This window comes from Camelina sativa, chromosome 9, assembly GCF_030686135.1.
Source record: "Camelina sativa cultivar CO46 ecotype springtype chromosome 9, ASM3068613v1".
In the NCBI taxonomy this organism is placed as follows: Eukaryota; Viridiplantae; Streptophyta; class Magnoliopsida; order Brassicales; family Brassicaceae; genus Camelina; species Camelina sativa.
In genome coordinates this window covers 41,763,693-41,788,286 of record NC_141888.1, presented here as the reverse complement: position 1 = coordinate 41,788,286, position 24,594 = coordinate 41,763,693, and the positions used below count along the sequence as shown (strand labels likewise).

Genomic DNA, 24,594 nt, shown 5'->3' with positions numbered 1-24,594 from the left:
AATTTCATTTTAATGTTAGTTTAAAATATATACTTTCAAACTATTTCATAATATATAATGTAACATTATTCTAAATGTTATTATTTTCTTAAATTTTAAATTATTTAAAAGGTTTTGGAATATTTTCTACCCAAAAATTCTTGTTATCCAAGTAACACAAAATTTTAACAGCTAAATAAAATATAAATATTAACTATATAGAAAGTGATCCACAATAATTGACTTATATAGTGTCAGTAAAGAATAATTTCACACGAAAATATATCTTCCACTACAAAACATAAACAATCTTAACTTTGCCACCCCAAAGACAAAGATTTCTCGTATGTATGTGCAGTAGTTTGTGGTCTAGCCAGTGACTCATGAGCTTGAAAGAGAGGGTGGTCCAGCCAATGACTCATGAGCTTGAAAGAGAGGGTGGTCCTCACAGCATGAGATAAATGTGTAGAATGAAGTTTGTGGTGCCGAACAATTCGTATTTATCAGTATTTATTTTGTTAGCAACCTATATTATTATTCTTAGTGTTAAAGACTGATGATAATATGTAATCTCCAATTCTGGTTAATGAAGATAATGTATGTTAAACTGTTCCGGCTGCTGCCGATGGGTGGCTACGAAGTCAGAGACTATATTAATCAAGTTCATCAGCACGACGTAATTGAAACATACACGTTCTCAATTATACTTTATAGTGTATATATATAATATAAAGTATATACACTATAAAGTATAATTGAGAACTATACACTATAAAGTATAAACTATAAAATGTACTTACTCAATATATATTCATGTATGTTTTGGAGTAGCTTTTCTTGTTTCTTTAACGGATTGTTCTACTTCAAAGTATCATGTTCTCGGAATAGCTATGTATCATGTTGATGTCCTTTTTTTGCTTTGATTATGAAACGATAAAAGTATCTTACTATTACAAAAATTTCGATATACAACATGTCCCCCAGTTACATACAAAATAATTTTGCACAACAGAATCTAATCGACAATTTTTTTTTTGTAAATCCATCTAAATATGAATATAAATAATAATGAGAAGATTTGTACAGTAATTACCAAAAGCTTGTAAATCTATACACTATCTTTAAAAAAAAAATTAAATAAATAAAAGTAAGGCATGCAGTATACGGACATGTGAGATAATACATACCCACTTCATTTTTCCTCGGTATTACCTTCCCGATTCTCCCGAACCTTACTTCGTCTTGAGGAGGCGTGCATGTTAGGATACTATGCATTGTCTGTATCTCCCTTCTTTTCTTTTTACCTTTTAGATATATTACGTTACCTGTAGATTATATTTTAACTTTCCAAAATTTAAATTAAAATTAGTAAAAACAAACATAATTAAGAAGTAAGTTTTGTTAGCTATTGCGATAGGGTGGTCCAACCAGTGTGTGGATTCTATTGAGCATGATAGAAAGGTGTGGAATACATTTTGTGGTGAAAACTGTAGCAAAACTAGTATATAAGAATGTCTAGTTTCATCACCATTTTATCAACACAAGCATTAAATACAAAAGGTTTCTCTAGATTAAATATATACTGTGTGATCAAACAAGTTATCAGTCGAAAGATGGAAGGCAAAACTCTGATTCTAAGTGTGCTCATGATGAGTCTGTTCATGGCACAAATTCAAGTTGAAGCAAGGAGCTGCTGCCCTTCTTTGGATGCTAGAGATTTCTACAAATATTGTCGTTCTGAAGGAGGCTCCCGAATAGAATGTGCAACAACCAGTAAATGCATACTCTTTGACGGACAACATTTGGGGCCATGCCCGAATGGATTTCCCTATGACTCACGTAATTTATTTCTGCTATTATAAGCTTTATCATGTCAGTTTTTACCAGTTCCATCAAGATTAATTTTTTTTTTTTTTTGAAATTTGACTCTAGTTGATGATGGTGTGAATGAGTATTGCAAGTTAGGGTGTGTATCATATCTGTGCGGTGCCATTAAATCTCTCACAAACTCTGGTAAAAAGGACCATCTAAACTCATTATACTATTATTATTGAATATTTTGGAATGATCAATAAGATAATATTTTAATCCATTCTACTATATTGTTCGGTGAGTAGATGCAAGTGAAATTGGGAATGGATCGGTAGATAATTGCGCAAAGCGATGTTCTACTCTATGCACCAAAGGCTCTACGACTGGAGTTGAAACTGCCTAGACTAAACTGCATATCCACGAAGATACCATATCCAAGTTTGAGTGTTGTTTTTCCTTGCTTTCAATAATTGTCGTGTGTGTGACAAAAATGAAAATACTAGACTTTGATGCTAGTTTTGACCAAAAAAAAAAAAAAAAAAGACTTTGATGCTAGTAAATGAATAAGTTGTTTTATGTTTGTGCATGTGTCGTAGAAGGATGTCAATCCTAGATTGTACATGACTTCTACTTGCTATTATCTAAATAAAAGAATTATGTAACCTTCTCTTCCATTTAAATTTATCGTTCCATTGTTCCATATACACACAACATAATTCTTGCATTGAACGTAACATCTTATAAGCAATCATATCATTAAAAGTTTGAAAAGATGTTAAAGTTTGTTTTGATACGAAGTGATTATAGGAAGCTATATTATCATAACATTTGATATATTTATTTTTCCAACACTTTCTTTACAAATCAATTGTCACATTAAATCTTCAAATGTTTTTTTTTTAATAACTCATCCATATCAAATTAGTTGTCTTTTAAGATTTTTCACACATATTAAAAAATGTTTAGTTTTTCTGTTTTACCATTAGTTAATATATTGTTTTATTTGATAACATCAATTAATAAGCTAAAAATAATTAAGTGAAAATTAGATAATTTGTCAAAAAAAATTATATTAAAAAACATAAAACGACAATTAATTTGAAACAAAAATTAACTTTTAAAACGACAATTAAATTAAAATGGAGAGAATATGATATATGAATATAAGAAGATGCAAGGAGATAAGTCTTTTTGAACCAAAAAAATAAGAAGATCAATTATTTAAAATAGAAAAATAAGAAGATCAATCATATAAAATAGGAAACCTATTCTGTCCCTTCCGCTGCAATCTCCTTGCAATGTTAATCCAGTGGATCAAGCCAAAGACAAAAATCTTACTATCAATTTTTAATGAAGCCAACCACAAGAATCTTATCAATATTCAATGAATCTGTAAAATTTTTAACCCATTTTTCACCGTACGAGCAAAACTCACACAATTAAACCGGTAAACAAAGAGAGAGTTCAAGAAAGTAGTTTTCTTATTGAATGTTAGAATAGAACTAGGGGATTTTAAAATAATATCGAGCCTAGAGTTTCTCAGAGTAAACCTATATAGAATAGAACTATTTATATATTTGATGCTATCTTGTTTTTTTTTTAATTCTCACAGGTCGATGCCGACCTAGTTGGGCTCATGTCATTGGGTCGAGCTCTCGGGAATTTTAGGGTATTCTCTGTTCAACTAGGATAACTAAAAAGTAACCCACTCTCGTACAATTACGATAATTGTTTTAAAGTATATGCGTTGTTTTTTATATAAGGTTTTCTGCAAATAAAAACCTTCCAAATGGATTTTTTTTCGCAAGAAAACTTTCCACCTCATATAAATGCAGGTCAATTCTATCATCTCAAAAGCTTATTTTTTCTGTATTGATAACGTGACAATTTAAAATTTTTGCTGTTTTATATACTATCTTTTATTTTACTACATAATTTCAATTTTATTTTTAGTTTATATTCTATACTTCAAAATTTTACAAATTATATAATATAACATTACTCTGAAACTTGTTATTTCTTCTAGAATTCTTAATTAATTATTTAAAAAATTTTGAAATTTTTTTTCCGCCAATAATTCCTTTCATCCAAGTAACACTAAATTTTACCATACAGAAAGGGATCCACAATAATTGACAAATACAGTAAAGAATCTTTTCACAAGAATAAAATATCTTCACTACAAACAAAGAAAAAATCAATCTTGACGACCCCAAAGACAAAATAACATTAAAAAAATAATTTTAATCTTATCTAATAATTTCATAGCATCATCTTTGCGCTTTGAGTCACAATATTTATCTCACATACACCAAAAAGTGGAGAATGTTTAGATCGGACTAAGCCGGAAAAATAATTCGTATGAAGACAGAAATATAACTTAAAGCTTAGAGGAGAACTTTAATTTTAGGCAAAAAAATTTTTAATTAGTTTACAAATGATTTTTAGTTTAACGTTTAAGGTGTTTGATTCTTTTATATATTATTCGTAACTCAGTGAAATCAATATTATGAAATTTCCTTTTTATCCGGTTAAACAAATAATTTATATCGCTAATTTTAGTAAAATAACCATTAAGCAACTTAAGGGCTTCTTGGACATGTTGTTTACAACTATTAATATCAATTAAGTTCGTTTTGCTTTGGTGGTCGAGCCAGTGACTTATGAGTTGAGAGAGGGTGGTCCAGCCAGTGTGGACAGACTCTAGTGAGATAAATGTGGTGAATGAATTTAGTGGTGCCGACAGTTCATATTTACGAACATTTCAATTTTGTTGGCAACCGATAATACTACGTAGTACTAATTAATATGTGTAGGTCCCCGTAATTCAAGTGAGATTGTGCGGAATGCTGCCAATGGGTGGCTACGAAGCCAGAGACTATATTAATCTAGTTCATCAGCACAACGTACCTGAAACATATATATATATATATATATACACCAAAAAGTATAATTGAGACGTCGTTTAACCAATATTAGTAGCGGAAGCTAAGGTCATCTCCATTGAAGTATCTTAACACAAATTTCTTAGAGTAGAGAGAAAAAATTATTAATAAAAAATTGTTTGAGTTTCTTAAATATGCTTTAAAGTTTCTTAAATAAGAGGTTTTAGAAACTTTGGAGCTAGAGAATTATTACACTATCTAAGAAACTCATCAAATTAAATAATAATATTTGTATGATTTTCATTTGTAAGAAGCTTATATTAAGATACACTATCTAAGAATGTCTAGTTTCATCACCAATAAGATCTTTGTATTATCTTAGCTATTAATAGAAAACACAACTTGTCAAAGAAAAAAAAAAAAAAAACACAACGACAATTTGTATTATCTTAGCTATTAATGGCTTGTAATAGAAAATGCGACGACAATTTGGTCCCAACAAAACATTCAAAATTGAACCTCAAAGCTATTACCTACCACAAGAGTAATTAGTGAAAATTAAAGAGGACACGTAAAACACGTTGTATTAAACCTATTTTGGTCCCCAAACACAAAAATCTTTTATGAATCCATAAACGAATTTAATTGTTTTATCAATTTTTTTTAATAGCTAGTTTTATTATTACTTATTTTATTACATAATTTCATTTCTATTGTTAGTTTATGGTCTATACTTCAAACTATTTCATAACATATTGGGAATTTCTCTAACCTCATTGTGAAATTTTGTTATTATTCTAAGGTTTTTAATTATTTAAAAGATTTTGGAATATGTTCCCCCAAAAATTCTTGTCATCTAAGTAACACAAAATTTTAACAGCTAAATAGTACTCCCTCTGATTTTTTAACTTGTCGTTTATGTTTTTTTCACACAAATTAAGAAAACTATTAAATTTTATGTTTTATCATTTATATAATAGGATTTTATAATTTTTTCATTGGCCAAAAAATTAAAACAATAGAGATAAAACTGGAATATTCACGAAACATCTACATTGAAAATATAAAACAATAACTCTTATGAAACAAAATTTAAGCCCTAAAACGATAACTAACTTAAAACGGAATAAATTTTGATTTTCCTGAACAGAAATTATAATGTAAAACTAATTTAGATCAGGTTTCCCCAAAGGTGGAGTATTTTGTGGTAGACATATTGCCACAGTGTAGACTCTATTGAGCATGTGGGAAAGCTGTGAAACGAAGTTTGTGGTGGAAAATTGTAGACCAACTAGTATATAAGCAAGTCTGGTTTCATCACCATTTCATCAACACAAGCATATATAGTCTGATATTCAAACAAGTAATAATAAAACAAAACAGTGATTTTGACTGTACTCATGATGACTCTGGTCATGGCCCAAACTCAAGTCGAATCAAAGATCTGCTGCCCCTCTACGATTGCTTGAAATATTTATAATACTGGCTGCTAGACATTCTTCCCGGTGTCCAAAAAGACAAAGTGTTATAAATATTTCTAGCAATCGTAGATGGTACTGTCTTCTACACATTCTTCCCGGTGTACACCCCTAGGTAGGAGAGGTTTTGTAAGAAACTGGCAGAGTGATTTTGTAGGAAAGTGGTAGGAGAGGTATGGTAGGAAGATGGTAAGAAATATTTTGGTAAAAATATAATCAAAGTATCAAACACTCCCTTGCACTTTCCTACAAGGTGATTTCATAGAAAAACTATAGAAAATGTCTCGTTTTCCTACGATTTTCCTACACCTCTAACCGTATGATTATTAGGTTTTTCTTGTAGTATATTTTACAAATAGTTTATTCTTGTTATAAATAAATAAAGTATTATTGATAATTAATTGTTCGTTTAATTTACTAAGTGGCTGAATTTAGTTATTAGAATCGTAATTGGTGAAAAATATATAAGCAAAAATATAATCATAATTAATTATATAAATATGTCTCCAACATTTCTTATACAATTATCATTTGCGAGATATAACGAGAACAAGCGCTACCACACCAACGATCAAGTCTAGATGAAATGACAAAAATTTATTTGAAAAAAAAAAATTTAATCCAGAGTTAATTAATTTTATTTTAACAATTTGTGACAATTTTACATTACAAATGAATTGAGATGTATTCTTATTAGAGATGAATATAATTCATATATTGTTCTGTTTTTTTTTGTCTCAATTTATCCTTTACACGTTCTCAAATTCTAGTTCCATACAGAATTGCATTGGATAAATTTTGAATTCCAATTGAAAACATGAATAAATGGAATCACAAATTCCTAGAATTTTTTTGAGACAAATACAAATATCTATATAAATTTTATAAACATATATATATACATGTATATATTTGACATCATATAATATGAAAAAATAAATGACTTCTTTATTCAGATTACTTTTGGTTTATCTAAGTTGAATTATTTTCTTTATTAATTAAATTTTAAATATTATAAAACATTATTTAACATTCTTTTATGCTAGAGAAAACATCTTAAAAATACATAATCGCAAGTCTTGTTTTTATTTCATTTGTAAAATGTTTTCAGATTCACGTTCGTGCAGGATTGTACAGTAAAACTTCTATAAATTAATACTCTATAAATTAATAAACACTATAAATTAATAAATTTTGCTGGTCCCGAGTCGGGACAGTGTAAGAAATAACAAAATTCGATAAGATAATAAGATAATAATTTTTTTGAAATCTCCATGTAAAATATAGTCCCAATAAAATCATAAATTAATAATCATGTAAATTTATAATATATATATATATATATATATAATAATAATAATAATGTATATTTTTCCTAAAGCTCATATCTGTAAAATAATTGTTATGTTGTATTTTCAAACTATAATGATATAAAATATATAGCATGTCATAAAATAGCTAAGTTTTTAAGAAATATTCAACTTCTATATATACAACATTTACATTTTGATAGTTTGATAGACTATTAAAATACGATAATTGATATTATTCATAAATTTGAATTTATGTATGTGTATAAGTGAATTTGTCTATGATATTTATAATTTATTGTCAATAATAGTTTCTAAATATTACAAATTTAATTCCAAAACTATAAAATTTACAACATTCGAAAGTCTAATCTTATTTCGTTTAAATTATTTTAATTCATAATATTAAAATAATTTAAAAAAATAAAAATATATGTGTAAATTAATAATTATTAATTTACACTATAAAATAAAAATTATTAATTTATAGATAAATTAATATCACTATAAATTAATAAAATGTAATGGTCCCAACATTATTAATTTATGAGAATTTGTTAAAAATGCCCTTTTTGATTTACCCCTTTTCAAAAATACCCTCTTTTCTGGCCATTTTTATTTATGCCCTCTTTTAATTTTTAGTGACCAATTTTACCCTTAGATGAAAATTATTTTATTCAATAAAAAGAAAAACAAAATTTTCCCGCCAAAAAATTTCCGACATATTTTCCCGCCAAAAATTTTTCGAAAAAATTTTGTCAAAACAATTTTGATAAAAAATTTCGAAAAAAAAATTTCCCGCCAAAAAAAATTTACAAGGTGTTTATAAGGCTTTTATAAGGTAGAAAACCTTATAAAAGCCTTATAAACACCTTGTAAAGGCTTTACAAGATTTTTTAAAGAGTTTTAAAATGTTTTTTAAACAACTTGTAAACGCTTTTACAAGATTTTTAAAAAGTTTTTAAAAGGTTTTAAAAGGTTTTTAAAAGGTTTTCAAATGGTTTTTAAAAGGATTTTTAAAAGGTTTTTAAACACCTTCTAAACGCTTTTACAATGTTTTTAAAAACCTTGTAAAAGTTTTTATAAGATTTTTAAAAGGGTTTTAAAAGGTTTTTAAACACCTTGTAAATGCTTTTAAAAAGTTTTTAAAAGCGTTTACAAGGTGTTTAAAAACCTTTTAAAGTATTTACAAGGTTTTTAAAAGCGTTTACAAGGTTTTTAAAAGGTTTTTAAAAACCTTGTAAACGCTTTTAAAAGTTTTTTAAAAGCATTTACAAGATTTTTAAAAGGTATAAATTTCAATATTTTTGGCGGGAAAATTTTTCGATTTTGGTGGGAAAATTTTTTTTTGGCGGGAAAAAATAATTTTTTCGGGAAAATTTTTCGATTTTGGCGGGAGAAAAATTTTGGCGGGAATTTTTTTTGGCGGGAAAATATTTTCGATTTTGATGACTGTACATTCTTGTTGTCACTCAAAAAAAGATAATTTAGTCATTTTGTATATAAAAAGGGATAGTTTTAAAAATGGTCAACATGAAAGTGTATTTTTAAAAAGAGATATGGAAAAAGGGGCATTTTTGAGAATGCCCCTTAATTTATAGAGGTTTTACTGTATTATGTTTGTAAACGTATTTATTTGGTAATTTAATATAGACAAACAAATTTAGTAGAATTATCTGTTGTAATCTTTAACATGGACAAATATACAGACAATTATACCATAAACGACATGAATATAAAAAGTCTAACATAAAAGCAAATCATTACAAAGCTGGAGATGAAATAGTTTTGGTAAAGATTTTTGATACTTCTCTCTACTATCAGATAACATCGATGGACATGACATTATCATACCTTTTCTTTTATTTTAGTCAAACTTTTAAACATAACAAAACATCCAATAAAATAAAATAATATTTTTTTTTAATTTGAAATAAGTTTAGAGATTACAAAACCTTGGCTTGTAGGAGAAAAAAATTAAGTTTTGTGTATTCGTTGTTAATTTTTGGAATATTTGACGAAAATGGCAACTACTGTAATTAGTTAATAATTTTGCGGTTTTGGTGAACCGCTTAACCTAAACGCGGTTCCATCTCTAGTCGCGCGTTTTAACCTAAACGCGTTCACCGACTTTCCAAATCCACTTTGAAGAAAAGGAAAAAGAAAAAACAAAATTATTTAATAAAACTCATTCGAATCGATTTAGGGTTTCTTCATCTATCTCTCAAGGAAGAAGACGATGGTGTGCGATAAGTGTAAGCCTTATTATCAATAAATTTCATCCTTTTTTCTCAATTCAGATCTCTGATTTCGCCAATTCGTAGTGATTTTCGTGTTATAATTGAATCAATCTATGCTTTAATCGGTTTCAGTTTGCTCGATATCATTGTGTTGGGTTGTGAATTCATCGCCCTAATGATTTTATGATTCAATTTTGGATTCTTAGATCAAAACCACCCTAATATGAGTTTTTGGATCTGTGATTTAAGTTCAAAGTAAGAACCTTTTTGACTCAATTTTGATGTTTACTTGTGTTTTTAGGTGAGAAGAAGTTATCTAAAGTGATTGTTCCAGATAAGTGGAAGGATGGTGCTCGTAATGTAACTGAAGGTGGTGGTCGTAAGGTCAATGAGAACAAGCTTCTCTCCAAGAAGAATAGGTAATGGTGTTTCTCTTTTGGTTTTATTAACATCTCACAATTTTACTCTTGTTCTTCAATCGAATGCAAAACATGTGGAAGTAGCAATAAATTTGTATATTTGCCTATTTGGTGATGTTTGTGTTGTTAGGTACGTATTGGTTTGGTTCCTGTAGTCTCATGGAAACAGTGATAAATTTGTAAGTTTTTGGGATGTTTGTATTGTCTTTTTTTGAGTTGAGTATTGGTTTTTGTTTCGTCTAGGTTCTTCTAAGAATCATTAGTAATTCTAGAACTTCTCATGGAAATAGATTTGTAAGTTTTGGGGTGTTTATATTTTCTTTTTTGAGTTGGTGTTGGTTTGTTCCTGTAGGTTCTTGTAAGAATCATTAGTAAATGACTAAATGTAGAACTTCTCATGGAAATAGCGATTTTTGTCACTTTGGGATGTTTGTGTTGTCTTTTCTGAGTCAGAGTATTGGTTTGTTTACTCTAGGTTTTTGTAAGAATCATTAGTGAATGTAGAACAGTAGAAGTTCTTATGAGCTTAGCGATGAATTTATAAGTTGTGGGATGTTTATACGGTCTTTTTGAGTTGTGTATTGGTTTGTTTTCCTCTAGGGTCTTCTAAGAATCATTAGTAATTGTAGAACTTCTCATGGAGATAGTGATATTTAATTTGGGATGTTTGTAGTGTCTCTTTTTAGTCGAGTTATTGGTTTGTTTCCTTTAGGCTCTTCTAAGAATCATCAGTAAAATGTTCAGTAGTATTTGTTGTCAAAGAACTTGTTAGAATAAACCGTTTAAGACTTGGTGCTCTTGTTGTTATCTTTTCTTTGCTGCTTCTGATTTTGCCTTGTGATGTTTGTTTGATGTGTAGATGGACACCTTATGGTACCTGTACCACGAAGTGCATGATCTGCAAGCAGCAAGTGCATCAAGATGGTAAATACTGTCACACATGTGCTTATAGCAAAGGTAAATTAGTGAATACATATCTTTAGCTGAACCAAATTCTTACCTCTGATTAGATAGTGATATTATAATAGAGTAACTCAATAAGTGATGGAATTGGCTCTTCATTGTGGTGCAGGAGTGTGCGCAATGTGCGGGAAGCAAGTGCTGGACACCAAGATGTATAAGCAAAGCAATGTATAAACAACTCCACAAGCGTTCACATTTTGGTTTCAATCCCTTTGATGTCAACTTTGTATAACTGGGACAAATTATCTTTGTGTTATCATCACACTTACGTAAACTTTGTAACGATTTTCTTCGTTTTTAATATAACAAAACAAAATCTTGTTTCTTTCACTGTGTTTCACTGATCAGAAAGTCGTAATGCTTTCGCTTTAGAACTCAAATTCAAGTATCAAAGATAGATTTGTACTGAGCAAAATTGGTTTAAACAAAATTGAGAGTCAAAACCGAACCATGTCCATTGTCAGACATGATTCAACTTGTATATGCCAAATTGAGATTTGGTTCCTGGTACAATTATACTACTGTCTCTTCTCGTAACTAGTTCGTTGATCAGATCTCTTATAACATTATAGTAGAGTGATAATGGTAACAAAAGTGTCTATGAAACTTGAATTTGTGTCCTGTGTATCCTTCCATGGTTAAAGTGATAATGATCTATCTTCTCCGCTTGGATTCTTTACGCATTTCCGCAAAGTAATTCTCAAGATTCTGCTTTTCCCACAGCCTTTTCTCCACCAGATCTTCCTTCCTATATTCATCTGAAAATTATCGCATTTGCACAACTCCTTTTAGACATGTTGTATTACACACAAAACAATCTTAATCCATATGGAGGTTCAGGTTTGGGAAGTAGAGAACAGAGAGGATACCGAGATTAGTCCATGCGTCGGCAGACACACTGAGTGATCTTCGGGTTAGGTATGATGCATCTTCCCATGAATAAGGAGCTTTCTTTACCTTATATCTCCATACCCAGCTGCTGTACCATACTAGCAGCTACAAGGAGAACATACAAATGTAAATCAGTGATCTCGAGAAAGAGAATACGGGAATATGTGAAATGTAGCAATTTTAAAAAACATGAAACCTTGATGATAGTGTACGGTAGGAGAATGAATCTAACACCGAGAAGATCCCAGACCGACGGCTTTTCAGCTCCTTTAATTTGTAGGTCGAGTTCGTTGCTTAGCTCTTCCTGTAGTTTTCTGCCAAACCAAAAAATTTGCATATGATATAGTCAGCGATATGGCACATTCTCAGCTAAGTAAGAAGGCAATTTAAATAAATAGAACAGCATACTTGTCAATCTGCTTTGAACCCTTCTTCCTGTTAGTTACTCCACCTGTGCGTTCGAGTTCTAAAGCCTTGAGCTTATTTTTGTAAGCAGGAGTTCGCTTAACCGTCGCTATAGCCTGCATCATAACAAAGACGGAGGGCCTCATCAAGAAAACAAGCCCAAAGTTTGTAAAAGTACAATACAGTATCTTGTATGGTTTTCTAATGATACGCTTTAAGAGTTTAAGCTATATTTACAAGCACAAAAGTGTATGAATCACATTCAAAGAGTTCATATGTCCAAAAAATTCTACGATTCATGAGATGCTATAATACATGTAATGAGTTACGCATACCCCCAATAATTCTTGATTGTTTAGTCAGGGTTATGTAGATGATTACTTCTGCTCCTTAGTGAGGCTTAAAATATAACGAGATACGTTTCGCATGCATAAGAAGAAAAAAACTGCTACAGAGCAGAGACTTAGACGACTGAACAAGGTGAGAGAGAATCACTGTCTCTAATACATACCTCATTATACCTTGCCACGTTGTTCAGATATTGAAATGCAGATAAAACCACCAATAGACCAACAAGAACAGCACGAGGATCCTATACACACATCAGGCAGTTGTATCAGTCAAAAAAAGATCCAACGTCAGAAAAAGTCAACAGAATCATCCCAATACAAAAATCTTACCGACTTATGTCCATACTTTGCCCGGTAGTACTGAGCCGTGTTGTAAAACACCTAAACACAAAAAATCAAAGATCTTTGATCTAAGCAAATCACACAAAACAAGAAATGACATGTTGACATATTTATATAGTCAGATAAATTTCTTCAACTGACCTCCTCTGGATGTTCAATCGCATAATCATATTGCGCCCGAGTCTCATTATCTTTCAAAATCTACAAAGAAAGATAAACAAAACAAACAAATTTGAGAACTTTCATGTTCCATCATTCTCAGCTTTCAGCTATATACAAAAACCATACTCCAGCAAATCTCTATCCCCCATTCGCTAAAAACTAGATCATCTCTAACCCTAAGAACTATACAAGCAGATGTATTATAATGTGATGGGGACTAAGTAAGTAAGTAACCTCGTAAGCAGTGGCGATTTTGACAAAGAGCTTCTTGGATTCAGGATCTGGATTCTTATCTGGATGACTAAAACCAATTCATCAAAATCAGCAAATTACAACAATCAAAGATCCAAGATCACAAATCAAATACAACAATGTCTAAACACAAAAAAAAATCCTTACTGTTGAAGAGAGAGCTTATAATAGGATCTCTTGATATCAGATGCGTTCGCATCTTGAGCGACACTGAAATCGAGAGGAATGCGAAAGGGTTAAGATAATAATGAAATCGAAATCTGAATTTGGGAAACGGAGATCGGGAAGATGAATTAAAAAAAAAAAACAAACCCGAGGAGAGCATAGCAATCTTCAGCACCGCAGTAAATAGCCGTCGAAGATTGGACGAACAAGGAGAGAAAGAGAAGAATCAAAGCCCAGCACCACCGCTTCGTCACCGGCGGCGCCATTCCTGGATTAGTCGTCGTCGTCGGCGAATTGGGAGGAGGAGAAAGTTACTCTTTGGGCCTTTTGTTTTTGTATTTTGTTGTTTTATAAGAAAACAGAAATTGAGATTTTTTTTTTTTTTTTTTTTTTTTTTTGTGAATGGTCCAAACAATACAAGTAGTGTAATGTAAGGTTACGTTAATATATTATTATGGTTCTTAAATAATTGAGTATTATCGTGCGAAAGAATAGGATTAAAATAATAAAACTTGTATTTGTTTTTGTACAGATTTAATAAGTTTTTTGGTCCATAAACGTTTTAATATGTAACTAGGCAATATTAATTTTTAGTCTAACAATATATATGTAGTTCCTCAAATGAAGAAAAATATGTACTTGATTGAGACTTGAAGATGATTTTTGAAAGAAAAAAGAAATATTAGAAGATGATTCAATTTTGGGCTTATGGGTAAAAATTTCAAATAGGGTAGGCCCATATATGTATCTAATTTGACCTCTTTACACATTGTTCTTGATTTATTTATTTTGTTGGTCGCAATGCTCCTCTCCAACACTTCCTTCACATCACATGTTGTTAGCAAAGGAGAACAAGAACAAGAACAACATATCTATAACTATTAATTATAACCTCTTATATAACTCATAATATAAAAAAAAAACTAAACAAAATAAGTTGAAAATACAAAAAAAAAAAGGAAAATACCATAAGATTTCAACTTTTGTTTGGTGGGAAATATGACATCCGAAGAATCTGATTTCAAGAGTCAAAAATTAAATGAGAGAAGAAAAAGAAAAAGAGTGAAAAAAGTAGTAACATTAGTACTATGAGAGGAGGAGGGGAGCTACTATTTGATTTTTTCTAGCCAATCACAAGGCTTTATTTCTTACCTACACGCACAAAACGCGCGCGAGTGCAGCAAATTCCTGTGGGTTCTAACCTCCCAAATCATGCCTATTTTATTCGACGTTCTTCTTCTTAAAATTGACGTCGCGTGGCGTTGCGTGACGGAGCCAAAATTAATTGTAATTTCAAAACCAATAAAATCAAACCAAAGTCAATTGTAATGGTTTCACATAACAAGACATCCATGTCTATAACTCTTAGTACCATATATGTACTTTTTGCAGGAGATCATGTCCCTCCAACAAGAAACCTCAAATCCTCCAAAACCAAAATAAATTACTCGATTTTTTAGAGAATCAAATTACTTGTAAACATTCCAAGTTAAAATAAAGATATATAGTACTAAGGAATGTCTATTCAAACAATTATGGGTACCGCCTGCATCAGACATGTTTATAGCAAAACATATAATAAAAAAACAAAATACGCAGTTACTTAGATACTTTAGTTGTCCTTTAACTTTTTTTAGTAGTACACATTCTTGGTAGATACTTAGTTTTCCTTTATAAATTTTGTTAAAGATTTAGATACATAGTTGTCAAATTCTTTTCTTCACAAAGTGTAATACCTATAGTATTTTCCAAGGTATCTTTTGCTTTCTTCTTAGCTATCACTGTCTTAAAATATATATAACTATATAACCCATCCATTTCATTTCATTTCACTTCCCATGACCCACCAACATTAAATCTATAAAAAGATGCACAACAAGGTCGACTCCTTACCGGTCAGAAGATCAAACCCACCAACCCCACCCGTATCCCGTCACCACTCGGCCAGCGACATCGTTCATCGTGTCAAAGAAAGCCTCACAACAAGAGTCTCTAAACTCATATGTGGCATTTTCTTATCTCTTTTACTATGTTTAGGCATTGTCACTTTCATCTTGTGGATCAGTCTACGACCACACCGACCACGCGTTCATATCAGCGGGTTCTCGATCTCTGGTTTGAGTCAATCCAACGGGTACGAGACGTCACATATAAGCTTCAAGATAACAGCTCGTAACCCGAACCAAAACGTCCGCGTTTACTACGACTCCATGAATGGATCCGTTTACTACAAAGAGAAACGGGTCGGCTCGACTAAACTCACTAACCCGTTTTACCAAGACCCGAAGAACACAAGCTTGATCGAAGGAGCCTTACGTGGACCTACAATGGCTGTAAATAAGGACCGTTGGTTGGAGATGGAACGAGACAGGAATCAAGGGAAGATAGTGTTCCGTTTGGAGGTAAGGTCCGTGATACGGTTTAAGGTGTACACATGGCACAGTAAAAGCCATAAGATGATCGCAAACTGTTATGTTGAGGTCGGTTGGGATGGAATGTTGTTGAGTGGGACTAAAGACAAAAAATGTCCGGTATATTTCACTTGAACAAAGAGTGTATATGTTTCTTCCACAATAATATGAATCTTTGTTTAACATATTAATAACATTTTTGTTTGAATGATTAGAAAATTATTCAAAGAATATTTGTTTTCATGTGTATTTCTGGCTGTAACATTCGCCCCATGATGACCTGTATGATTCTTTTTAGTTAACCAAGAGACCTAATCATTTACATAATTTACGCTTAATTTATACTTTTGCAAAAAACAATTATGCTTATGTTGTCACGTATTAGAACTTGACATTTTGGATTATTGTGTTTAATTTGAGAGATTGAACTAGGTAATATGAAAAGAACTGGTAAATTTATATTGAACCTTAATTAATACGCAACCTGTAAAAGCAACTTGCAATTTAATATATAATCATAATTCTTTGTATAATCATATAATTGCAACATACATAATTATTTTCATCCTCATAGTATTTATATACTCATAGCTAAATATGAGTAAGTTCCCACATTAAATAGCGAAGCTCTCTTCTCTTATACTCAAATTATATTGGATCTTTCATTATAACTCTAAAAATATATATCCCCTCCTCTAAAGAGAAAACATAAGGTTGTACTTCACTATTTCAGATATTTAAAGAGTATATGTGAATGGAAGCCTTACTTGATCTGAGTGGTTGTCGAAATTTTTAAAATGAATTCGATTTCTGAAGAATATACAATTTATGCTGATTAATGGAAATAATAGTATCGAAAATATCCAGTTTGGTATGATAACATGCATTACACTTACGATAAATTTGTTTCTCTGACGATGAATGGTACAATATAATATATATCAGTAATTGAAATTATCATTTCATATATTAAACATTCTATAGAGTAATTCATTAAATGAAACAAATCACTCATGTTGTTAATTCATCACGTAAACCAAACGTAACGATCTATCAATGATCTGATCTTGAAAACTATCCTATGTTTGATCATGAGAATGTAATATTGATGACTTTAAGAGCCGGCACGTATACTAATCATTGTTTATATATCGTATATGTAGCTTGTAAGCTGAATGTTTATATAAAGTTGGATCATAGTACAAGCATGACTATGAGGACTTTCCAAAAGCCAAAAAGTATATCAAAACAAATCGATTACGACTTTAACCATAAAGTACACAACACTTTTGGTTAACATAATAAATTGCATGGAAAAATATTATGCACTAGGTTGTTCTAGATAATGTAAAGAACATACCTGATCATGATTGTTTAAAAATAGGAAGATAACACATACAGTTTTTAAGTCTCCTTTCAGGTTTTAACGAAATATCTATTTCTCCATATTGGCCTGGTATAATAAATTTGTACAAATACAACATGTATATAATTTTTTTGTTCAAAAGTTAACTTGTGTAGTTGTACAAACAATAATTGGAATATTCATGTTCCTAGATTCAGTATCAGACCCGTATATGTTAATGTATATGTGGAATGCGTGTATAGTTTTATATTCTCCAGTTTAATTGATATCAATCTCGTATTTAAACAATATACTAGATATCCATCAGCTAACTATACTAATAACTTAAAAAAAATTATATAAAATGTTATCTTTTTGGATAGTTAAGAATTTATAGCACGATTAAAGGATATCTTTTTGGTAGGTATAAAGCTTTAAGATCAACATAGTGTTATAACATAAGTATCAGATACTATACAGATAATAAGATTGTGGATCACGTATATACGAATGATTTCTTTTTAATTGTGTAGCGTAATATCGCCTGCTTTATTATAAACTTTCGTCCAAGAAACCTATAACACCACAGAATTGAGTTATCATCATTTTACATACAAATTAACATCTTTTTATAAAAAAAAGTTCAGAGCAAGAAACGTATAGATCACAGAACAAATAATTCCATTCCATCAGAAAAGGTGTTTAAAACTTTGGAAACATTTATGATAAATTTTAGAACGGTTATTAGCTAGATCAAATTAGACGGCGTATAAGTGAGGGGTCGACAGACATATATACATAGACAATCATAGATATTCTATATTATTATTAGAGATATTTGGTCGTATATGTGAGCTGCAAGTTGATCGACATATACGAAACATTATAATATCTTTTTTTTTTCAGCCAACTCATGACTTTAAGGATAAGTATTCCATTAAATAAATAAAACTTTCACATAAATTATTGTACACTGATTTGACAATTACCTGTTTACTTGAATTAGATTAAATATTTAGGGGGAAAAAAAAGCATGGGAATGTCTCAATATCGTTCGACTAAACATTATTTACACATTTATTCATTATAAAAATAAAATAAAAACTCCTATTTTTTTTTGGTTAAAGTCAACAAGATTACCATGCATGTGGATTTTATTCTGGTATAATATTTTGCTAGTTGGTACTTTGACATATTAAAAACAAACTGTTTCCATGTGGTCGGACGGAACATGGGGGTTTCAAAACTATAGAAAATTTTAAATTTGGCTTGTGGGTATATCTATATTATATGGGTTTCAGTAGATCAAAATTAAAACATTGTAATATTTCAAAATTTTATATTATCTCTTAGAAAGGTGTTTTATGTCTGGATTTGTAAAACAACAAATTATGGTTACCCTTTTTGTTTATTTTGGTTTTCCAAGTTAAAAGGTGACTTTTTAATTAGTATTGGGCAGTTCGTGATTTCAGGTATATATCATACAGAGAATTCGGAATCATCTATTCGTCATTGCTAGCTAAAATGAAGAAGGTTAATTAATACTATTTCAAATAAATAAAAGTTTAACAATAAAAAATACTTGGTGGAGTAAAATATTGATTTTATTCGTAATTTAATATCATCAATCATAAAAGTGATACAAACTATATTATTCTTTTTCTTTTGCACTAAAAAAAACAAATTATTAGACTAATATTATTACAAAAAATCAGCCTAATTAATTACTCAAATTAAATTGAACCAAATGAAATCTAGTGTTACTTGTTAAACTAACAAAATTATTTGTTGAAAAAAATGTAATTATTTTGACAAACTTTGAAAATTTGATATATCTCTCACTTTTTTGAATTAGTGGATCCTATGAATAACAAAGTCCCCCTCCATAATTTGTATGGTTTAGATACATTACTTTTACATTTGAACGAAAATAAAAAAATGGTGGGAACAAAGTAACATAATGCCCACAAGATCTAATAATGTGTGTATATTTTAATTTCTCACCACTTGCCAAAGAGTTGATTTGTCCCTTTTATCTTTCTATTTCTATTTTTATTTTTCTTCCACTTTCTACTTAACAAATGAAAACATCACTCTCTCTCGTCTCTCCAATTCTTCTATATATAAAGTTATAAAGAGAAATCAAACACACACACAAAAATCCCAAAATCTCCTTAGAAACCCCAAAACTTTCAGAAACTTAACCAAAACTCCCCATTTATAAAAATGAGAAACAATTTCGTCCCTGTGATTCTCTCTTTCACCACCTTCTTCATCTTCTTAACTCCATCACTCGCAGAACAAGAACCTTCAATTCTCACCCCTGTCGATCAATTCCTCAACCAAACAAGTTCATACCTAAATTTCACAGAAAAATTCAACCAACCAAGAATCGAGTTCACAACATCAACAATCATCGCAGCTTTACTCTCTTTCCTCGCTTCATCGATCTCAAGCGCCGGTGGAATAGGCGGTGGAGGTTTATACGTTCCGATAATGACAATAGTCGCAGGTCTTGATCTAAAAACAGCTTCAAGCTTCTCAGCTTTTATGGTCACGGGTGGATCTATAGCTAACGTGGGATGCAATCTATTCGTTAGAAACCCTAAATCTGGTGGCAAAACCCTAATCGATTTCGATTTGGCTCTTTTGTTGGAACCATGTATGCTTCTTGGTGTTAGTATTGGAGTGATCTGTAATCTTGTGTTTCCGAACTGGTTGATTACGATTCTCTTTGCCGTGTTTCTTGCGTGGTCCACGTTGAAGACTTTTGGAAATGGGATTTATTATTGGAGATTGGAATCAGCGATGGTGAAGATTAGAGAATCATCAAGTCAAGAGGATGATGGTGAAGATGATGATGAGGAGGAGAAGATTGAGAGTTTGAAATTGCCACTTTTGGATTATGAGAGACCAAAGAGGTTTCCATGGATTAAGCTTGGAGTTTTGGTGATTATTTGGTTATCTTACTTTGCGGTTTATCTTCTTCGTGGAAACAAATATGGCGAGGTAATTAAAAGTTTTCATTTATTTCAATTATTAGTTTTGGTTTTGCCTTTAATGAACCGTATTTAATGACTTGTTAGATCTGCTTAAAAGTTCAAAATTTGGAATTGACAAAATAGACTAGAGACAGACAACAAAACACAGTATTTTTAAGGAAAGAAAAAGCCAAAAAAAAGGTTTGAAACTTTATCAAGAAATAACAATAAATTTGGTTCTCATGATTATCTCAATATACATGAAATTTCATTTTTTCTCTCTCGTTGTGTTGAATTTTTTACAAGTTACCATCACTTTCTTTGTTTACAATTTTTTTGTTGATTGGATAATTTGTAGATTTCATTTCACTGATATGTACCTCTTCCAACCAAAACTTCTAAAACTGTTTCTTGAAAAGAATTTTCTTACCATTAAAGGAAAAAAATAATACAGTATGTCATAATGATTCTGTAAGATAATCGTGTATATTAATAAGTAATTTTTTTTGCTTAAACTAGGATATATCAAAAACACGTTAATGGAGTAATTAGGTGAACTTTACGATTAAGATTGAGGAGTAAATGAAACACGTTTGAATTGTTCTCATCTACCTCCATGACATATATCTTTAAGATGCGTTTGGAAATTGATAGTAGGGTACTTCTTTTTTTATATATATAAAAGCGATAGCGAACTTGTTCACGTGAAAGACAGACAGGCCATCATCAATAATGTTCGGTTTTGAGATCGGTCGTAAGTGAAACAACAAATACTTACGTGTCTTTTTCTTCCTACGATCTTTTTATAGGAGTTGCACTTTTTTAGATTCCTTACCCTTTCAAAGATGCTTTGGGCTACTGTTTTATTTTATTTTCCCTAGTGACATTTATATGTGGCTAGATAATATATATATGAAAAGCAAATTCTAGGTTACAAAATAGATATCTACGTTATTTTTAGAATTTTGTAAAAGTTTATGTTCATTTCTATTTTATTATTATTATTATGGGTAGGGTAGATTCTCTTTTTGAAAATCTAGATACAAACAATCTCTTTTGAACCGTCCAGATTTCTTTTTGTCACTTTCGTTTGGATTCGACTTCATTTTTTTGTCTCATAAACCAATTTTGGGTAATAGAAAACCATAACCAAAAAAAACTAAACCGGATCAAACTATGCTGTTTAAACCAAACTCAAACCGCCATGATTATAAATAAACCGACTGATTACATTAGAACCAAAACCATATCAAACATGTTTTAGTGTAACCCATAAACCAAAATAAGATTAACTAGAGTTCTTTTTTTTTTTGACAAAGATTAACTAGAGTTATTATGTTAGTGTATTAACAGTTCATACTTTGCAAATTCAGGGAATCATATCGATCGAGCCATGTGGAATCACTTACTGGCTCCTCTCATCGACTCAAATACCACTCACTCTCTTCTTTACTCTTTGGATTTGCTTCAGTGACAATGTTCAAAGCCAACAATCATCCGATTACCAAGTCTCAATAAAGGTTCGATTGCACACAACTCCAACAAACACTTGATTAATTTCCAAAAAGACAGAGAATTGATGAATGTCCAAAAACAATTTTGTGATTGCAGGATGTAGAAGATATGAGATCAAATGATGGAGCAAGATCAAACAAGTGTATGTTTCCTATAATGGCTCTTTTAGCTGGAGTTTTGGGTGGTGTTTTTGGTATTGGAGGTGGAATGCTCATTAGTCCTCTTCTTCTTCAAGTCGGTATCGCTCCCGAGGTAATTCAAGTTCTTGGCTCGATCCAAAAATACTTTGCTTGTTTTCTTAGGCTTCAAGTTAAAATCACTCTGTTCTTTTTGTTGTTGTTTGGTATATAGGTAACTGCAGCGACATGTTCTTTCATGGTTCTGTTTTCATCAACAATGTCTGCGATTCAATACTTGTTACTAGGCATGGAACATACTGGAACCGCGAGTATATTCGCGGTTATATGTTTTGTGGCGTCACTCGTGGGACTAAAGGTGGTTCAAAAAGTTATAACCGAGTACGGAAGGGCTTCGATCATTGTGTTCTCGGTTGGTATCGTCATGGCATTGAGCATTGTGTTGATGACAAGCTACGGAGCTCTTGATGTTTGGAATGATTATGTCTCTGGTCGTTACATGGGTTTCAAGTTACCATGTTGAGACCAAAGTTTTGGTTTCTTTGGTTAACTATTATTTCACAATAGATGTGTATATCATCATATCATCCTGTTTTTGCTCTTTCATTCATATTGTCATTTAGAAGTTAAGAAAGCTCTCTATTTCTTTCTTTTGTATGATTTTAAATTCATTATTCAGAATGCACATCTCGTGCATTCGAATATATTTGATCAAAATAAGTTATGTTGTGGACCTAAACTCAGATTTTAATATCAAATTATATAAGTTATAATTGTCATAATGCTATCCACAATTGCCGCTTTTGTAATCTGGCAACTACATTTTCACCAGAAGGAGATTTGGACTACAGTTTTGAGTTACTCATAAATAAACAAGTTCTTGAATTAAAAGTTTTAAAACACTTGAGGACACTCTTCTCAACAAAGATCAACTCTCACAATCGGTTCCTTTTGACCCAAGAATCACAACAACATAAGCTAAACTGGTTTCTTGGATCTAAAGCGAATTATAAACATAAGATGAAAAGAGACCTGTAATAAGTACTATATATAGCTCATCAGATGTTTACGCCAGAAACACTACCAAAGAGAAGACAAACACCGGCCTAATGTTGCTTTCGGAGAAGATGTTGGAGTGTACTTGGACTATTGGAGTATCTCCAACAACAACAATCCGGATGAGTTTCAGTTGACGAGGTTTAGGATTTTTAGGGTTCTGGTGGAAGTGGAGACTTTGAGGTGGGTTTGAAGAAACTAAGCTCGAGAAGAAAAAAAATGGTTTTGGTGCCACTCGGAAACAGAAACACAAACATAACCAAAAACAGAGCAAAAACAGAGGAACAAGTCGATGCTAACGCGTTCGAGCTCAGAGAGTGTAATGAACATCTAAGGTAGCCTTGGAGTGTCAGTTTTGTAGGCAAACAAAGACTCAGGTTAAAGCCATAACCATCAACAGAACCCTAAAATCCTGGAAAATCCTAGACGATGATCTTGTCTAGGTCATCGTCTAGGTCATCCCATGATTTTAAGACTCTGGTGAGGTCGTGTCTATAATCCCAACTAAATTTCATCTCCGGGAGTTGAAAGTCATAACTCTAACACAAGAATCCAAATATCTCCAACAACAACAACTCAGTTGGATTTTTGGTGAACAAGGTTTGTGTTGGAGATGTTTAGGGTTGGTTCCGATTGAATTGTATAAGAGGTGGTCTCTGTACTGTATGAATCGTAGAACGAAAACACAAGAGAAACCAAAACCAAAAGCAACAGAAAAGAAGAAGAGAGGTATTAGCTAGAATGATGGTAATGCGGTAAATTCAAACACACTCTATGGCTCTTGTTTGTTTTTTGGTTTACAATATTGTTGAACAATTTTGGTATCATATATTGAATGTACTTGAGAGCACCAGAGTATGGCGTTTTGTGGGACAAGACAAGGATCATGCATTGAACCATATTTCTTCAACTTCACATGTTATGTGTTGGCCCTGTGAAAAAATCAATCACACGAGTAGATTTGTTACTAAAGTTATTGACCCATAACAAAGTGATAAAAATTTGTTGAAATGACAGTGATAAAAAAATTAAACCAACATTGATCGTATGGTTCCAAATTGTTTTCTATTTACTTTATTCAAAACAATCAAAACCATGGACGCATTTAATATAAAACTATTTTTTTGGTATAGAAATTCTTACCAAAAACACAAAAACAACCAACAGTCACGGACCATGGTGTTCCTACCAAAAAAAAAAAAATCATGGACACGATTCACGAGTCTCATGTTTTTTGTTGTTGTGAGCAGATTGTGTCTGGGAAAAAATGGGCTCTAGGCCTGTTAGTAATTCATGTGCATTCTACACAACTTGGACTTACTTTAGATAAAAGAAGAATAGAAGTTAGGCATGTACAAAGCTAATGCCCAAATATTTTTACACACACCTTAATCTGCTACAAAAGAGTAATATTAACTAATGTTTAATCTTTATCGCCGGTGTAAACGATTATGTTAATCTTTCTTAATGATTTGGAGGTAATAACTAAATTCCAA

The 24,594-nt window shown here is 31.1% G+C and overlaps 5 protein-coding genes across 5 annotated transcripts; 4 read left to right on the top strand and 1 right to left on the bottom strand.

The window, feature by feature from the left end:
* The first annotated feature begins 1,502 nt into the window (after window positions 1–1,502).
* Window positions 1,503–2,453, top strand: LOC104714506 (putative thionin-2.4). Its single transcript, XM_010431894.2, has 3 exons — window positions 1,503–1,818; window positions 1,912–1,992; window positions 2,097–2,453. The coding sequence occupies exons 1-3, from the start codon at window positions 1,593–1,595 to the stop codon at window positions 2,192–2,194; spliced, it is 405 nt and encodes a 134-aa protein (XP_010430196.1). The 5' UTR covers window positions 1,503–1,592; the 3' UTR covers window positions 2,195–2,453.
* Window positions 2,454–8,677: 6,224 nt separating this feature from the next.
* Window positions 8,678–11,416, top strand: LOC104714505 (uncharacterized). The gene is made up of 4 exons (XM_010431893.3): window positions 8,678–9,719; window positions 10,006–10,123; window positions 10,983–11,080; window positions 11,196–11,416. The coding sequence occupies exons 1-4, from the start codon at window positions 9,704–9,706 to the stop codon at window positions 11,258–11,260; spliced, it is 297 nt and encodes a 98-aa protein (XP_010430195.1). The 5' UTR covers window positions 8,678–9,703; the 3' UTR covers window positions 11,261–11,416.
* Window positions 11,417–11,516: 100 nt separating this feature from the next.
* LOC104714504 (chaperone protein dnaJ 50) lies at window positions 11,517–14,183 on the bottom strand. Its single transcript, XM_010431892.3, has 10 exons — window positions 13,801–14,183; window positions 13,636–13,698; window positions 13,471–13,537; window positions 13,216–13,275; window positions 13,063–13,113; window positions 12,894–12,974; window positions 12,386–12,498; window positions 12,174–12,291; window positions 11,956–12,082; window positions 11,517–11,844 (listed from the first exon to the last, which is right to left on the bottom strand). The coding sequence occupies exons 1-10, from the start codon at window positions 13,917–13,919 to the stop codon at window positions 11,741–11,743; spliced, it is 903 nt and encodes a 300-aa protein (XP_010430194.1). The 5' UTR covers window positions 13,920–14,183; the 3' UTR covers window positions 11,517–11,740.
* A 1,313-nt stretch (window positions 14,184–15,496) lies between these two features.
* On the top strand, window positions 15,497–16,295 carry LOC104714503 (NDR1/HIN1-like protein 26). Its single transcript, XM_010431891.3, has one exon. It carries the CDS (start codon window positions 15,522–15,524, stop codon window positions 16,197–16,199), a length of 678 nt encoding a protein of 225 aa, XP_010430193.1. The 5' UTR covers window positions 15,497–15,521; the 3' UTR covers window positions 16,200–16,295.
* Window positions 16,296–19,303: 3,008 nt separating this feature from the next.
* Window positions 19,304–22,821, top strand: LOC104714502 (sulfite exporter TauE/SafE family protein 2). Its single transcript, XM_010431890.3, has 4 exons — window positions 19,304–20,418; window positions 21,764–21,910; window positions 22,002–22,157; window positions 22,257–22,821. The coding sequence occupies exons 1-4, from the start codon at window positions 19,636–19,638 to the stop codon at window positions 22,563–22,565; spliced, it is 1,395 nt and encodes a 464-aa protein (XP_010430192.1). The 5' UTR covers window positions 19,304–19,635; the 3' UTR covers window positions 22,566–22,821.
* The last annotated feature ends 1,773 nt before the right edge of the window (window positions 22,822–24,594 follow it).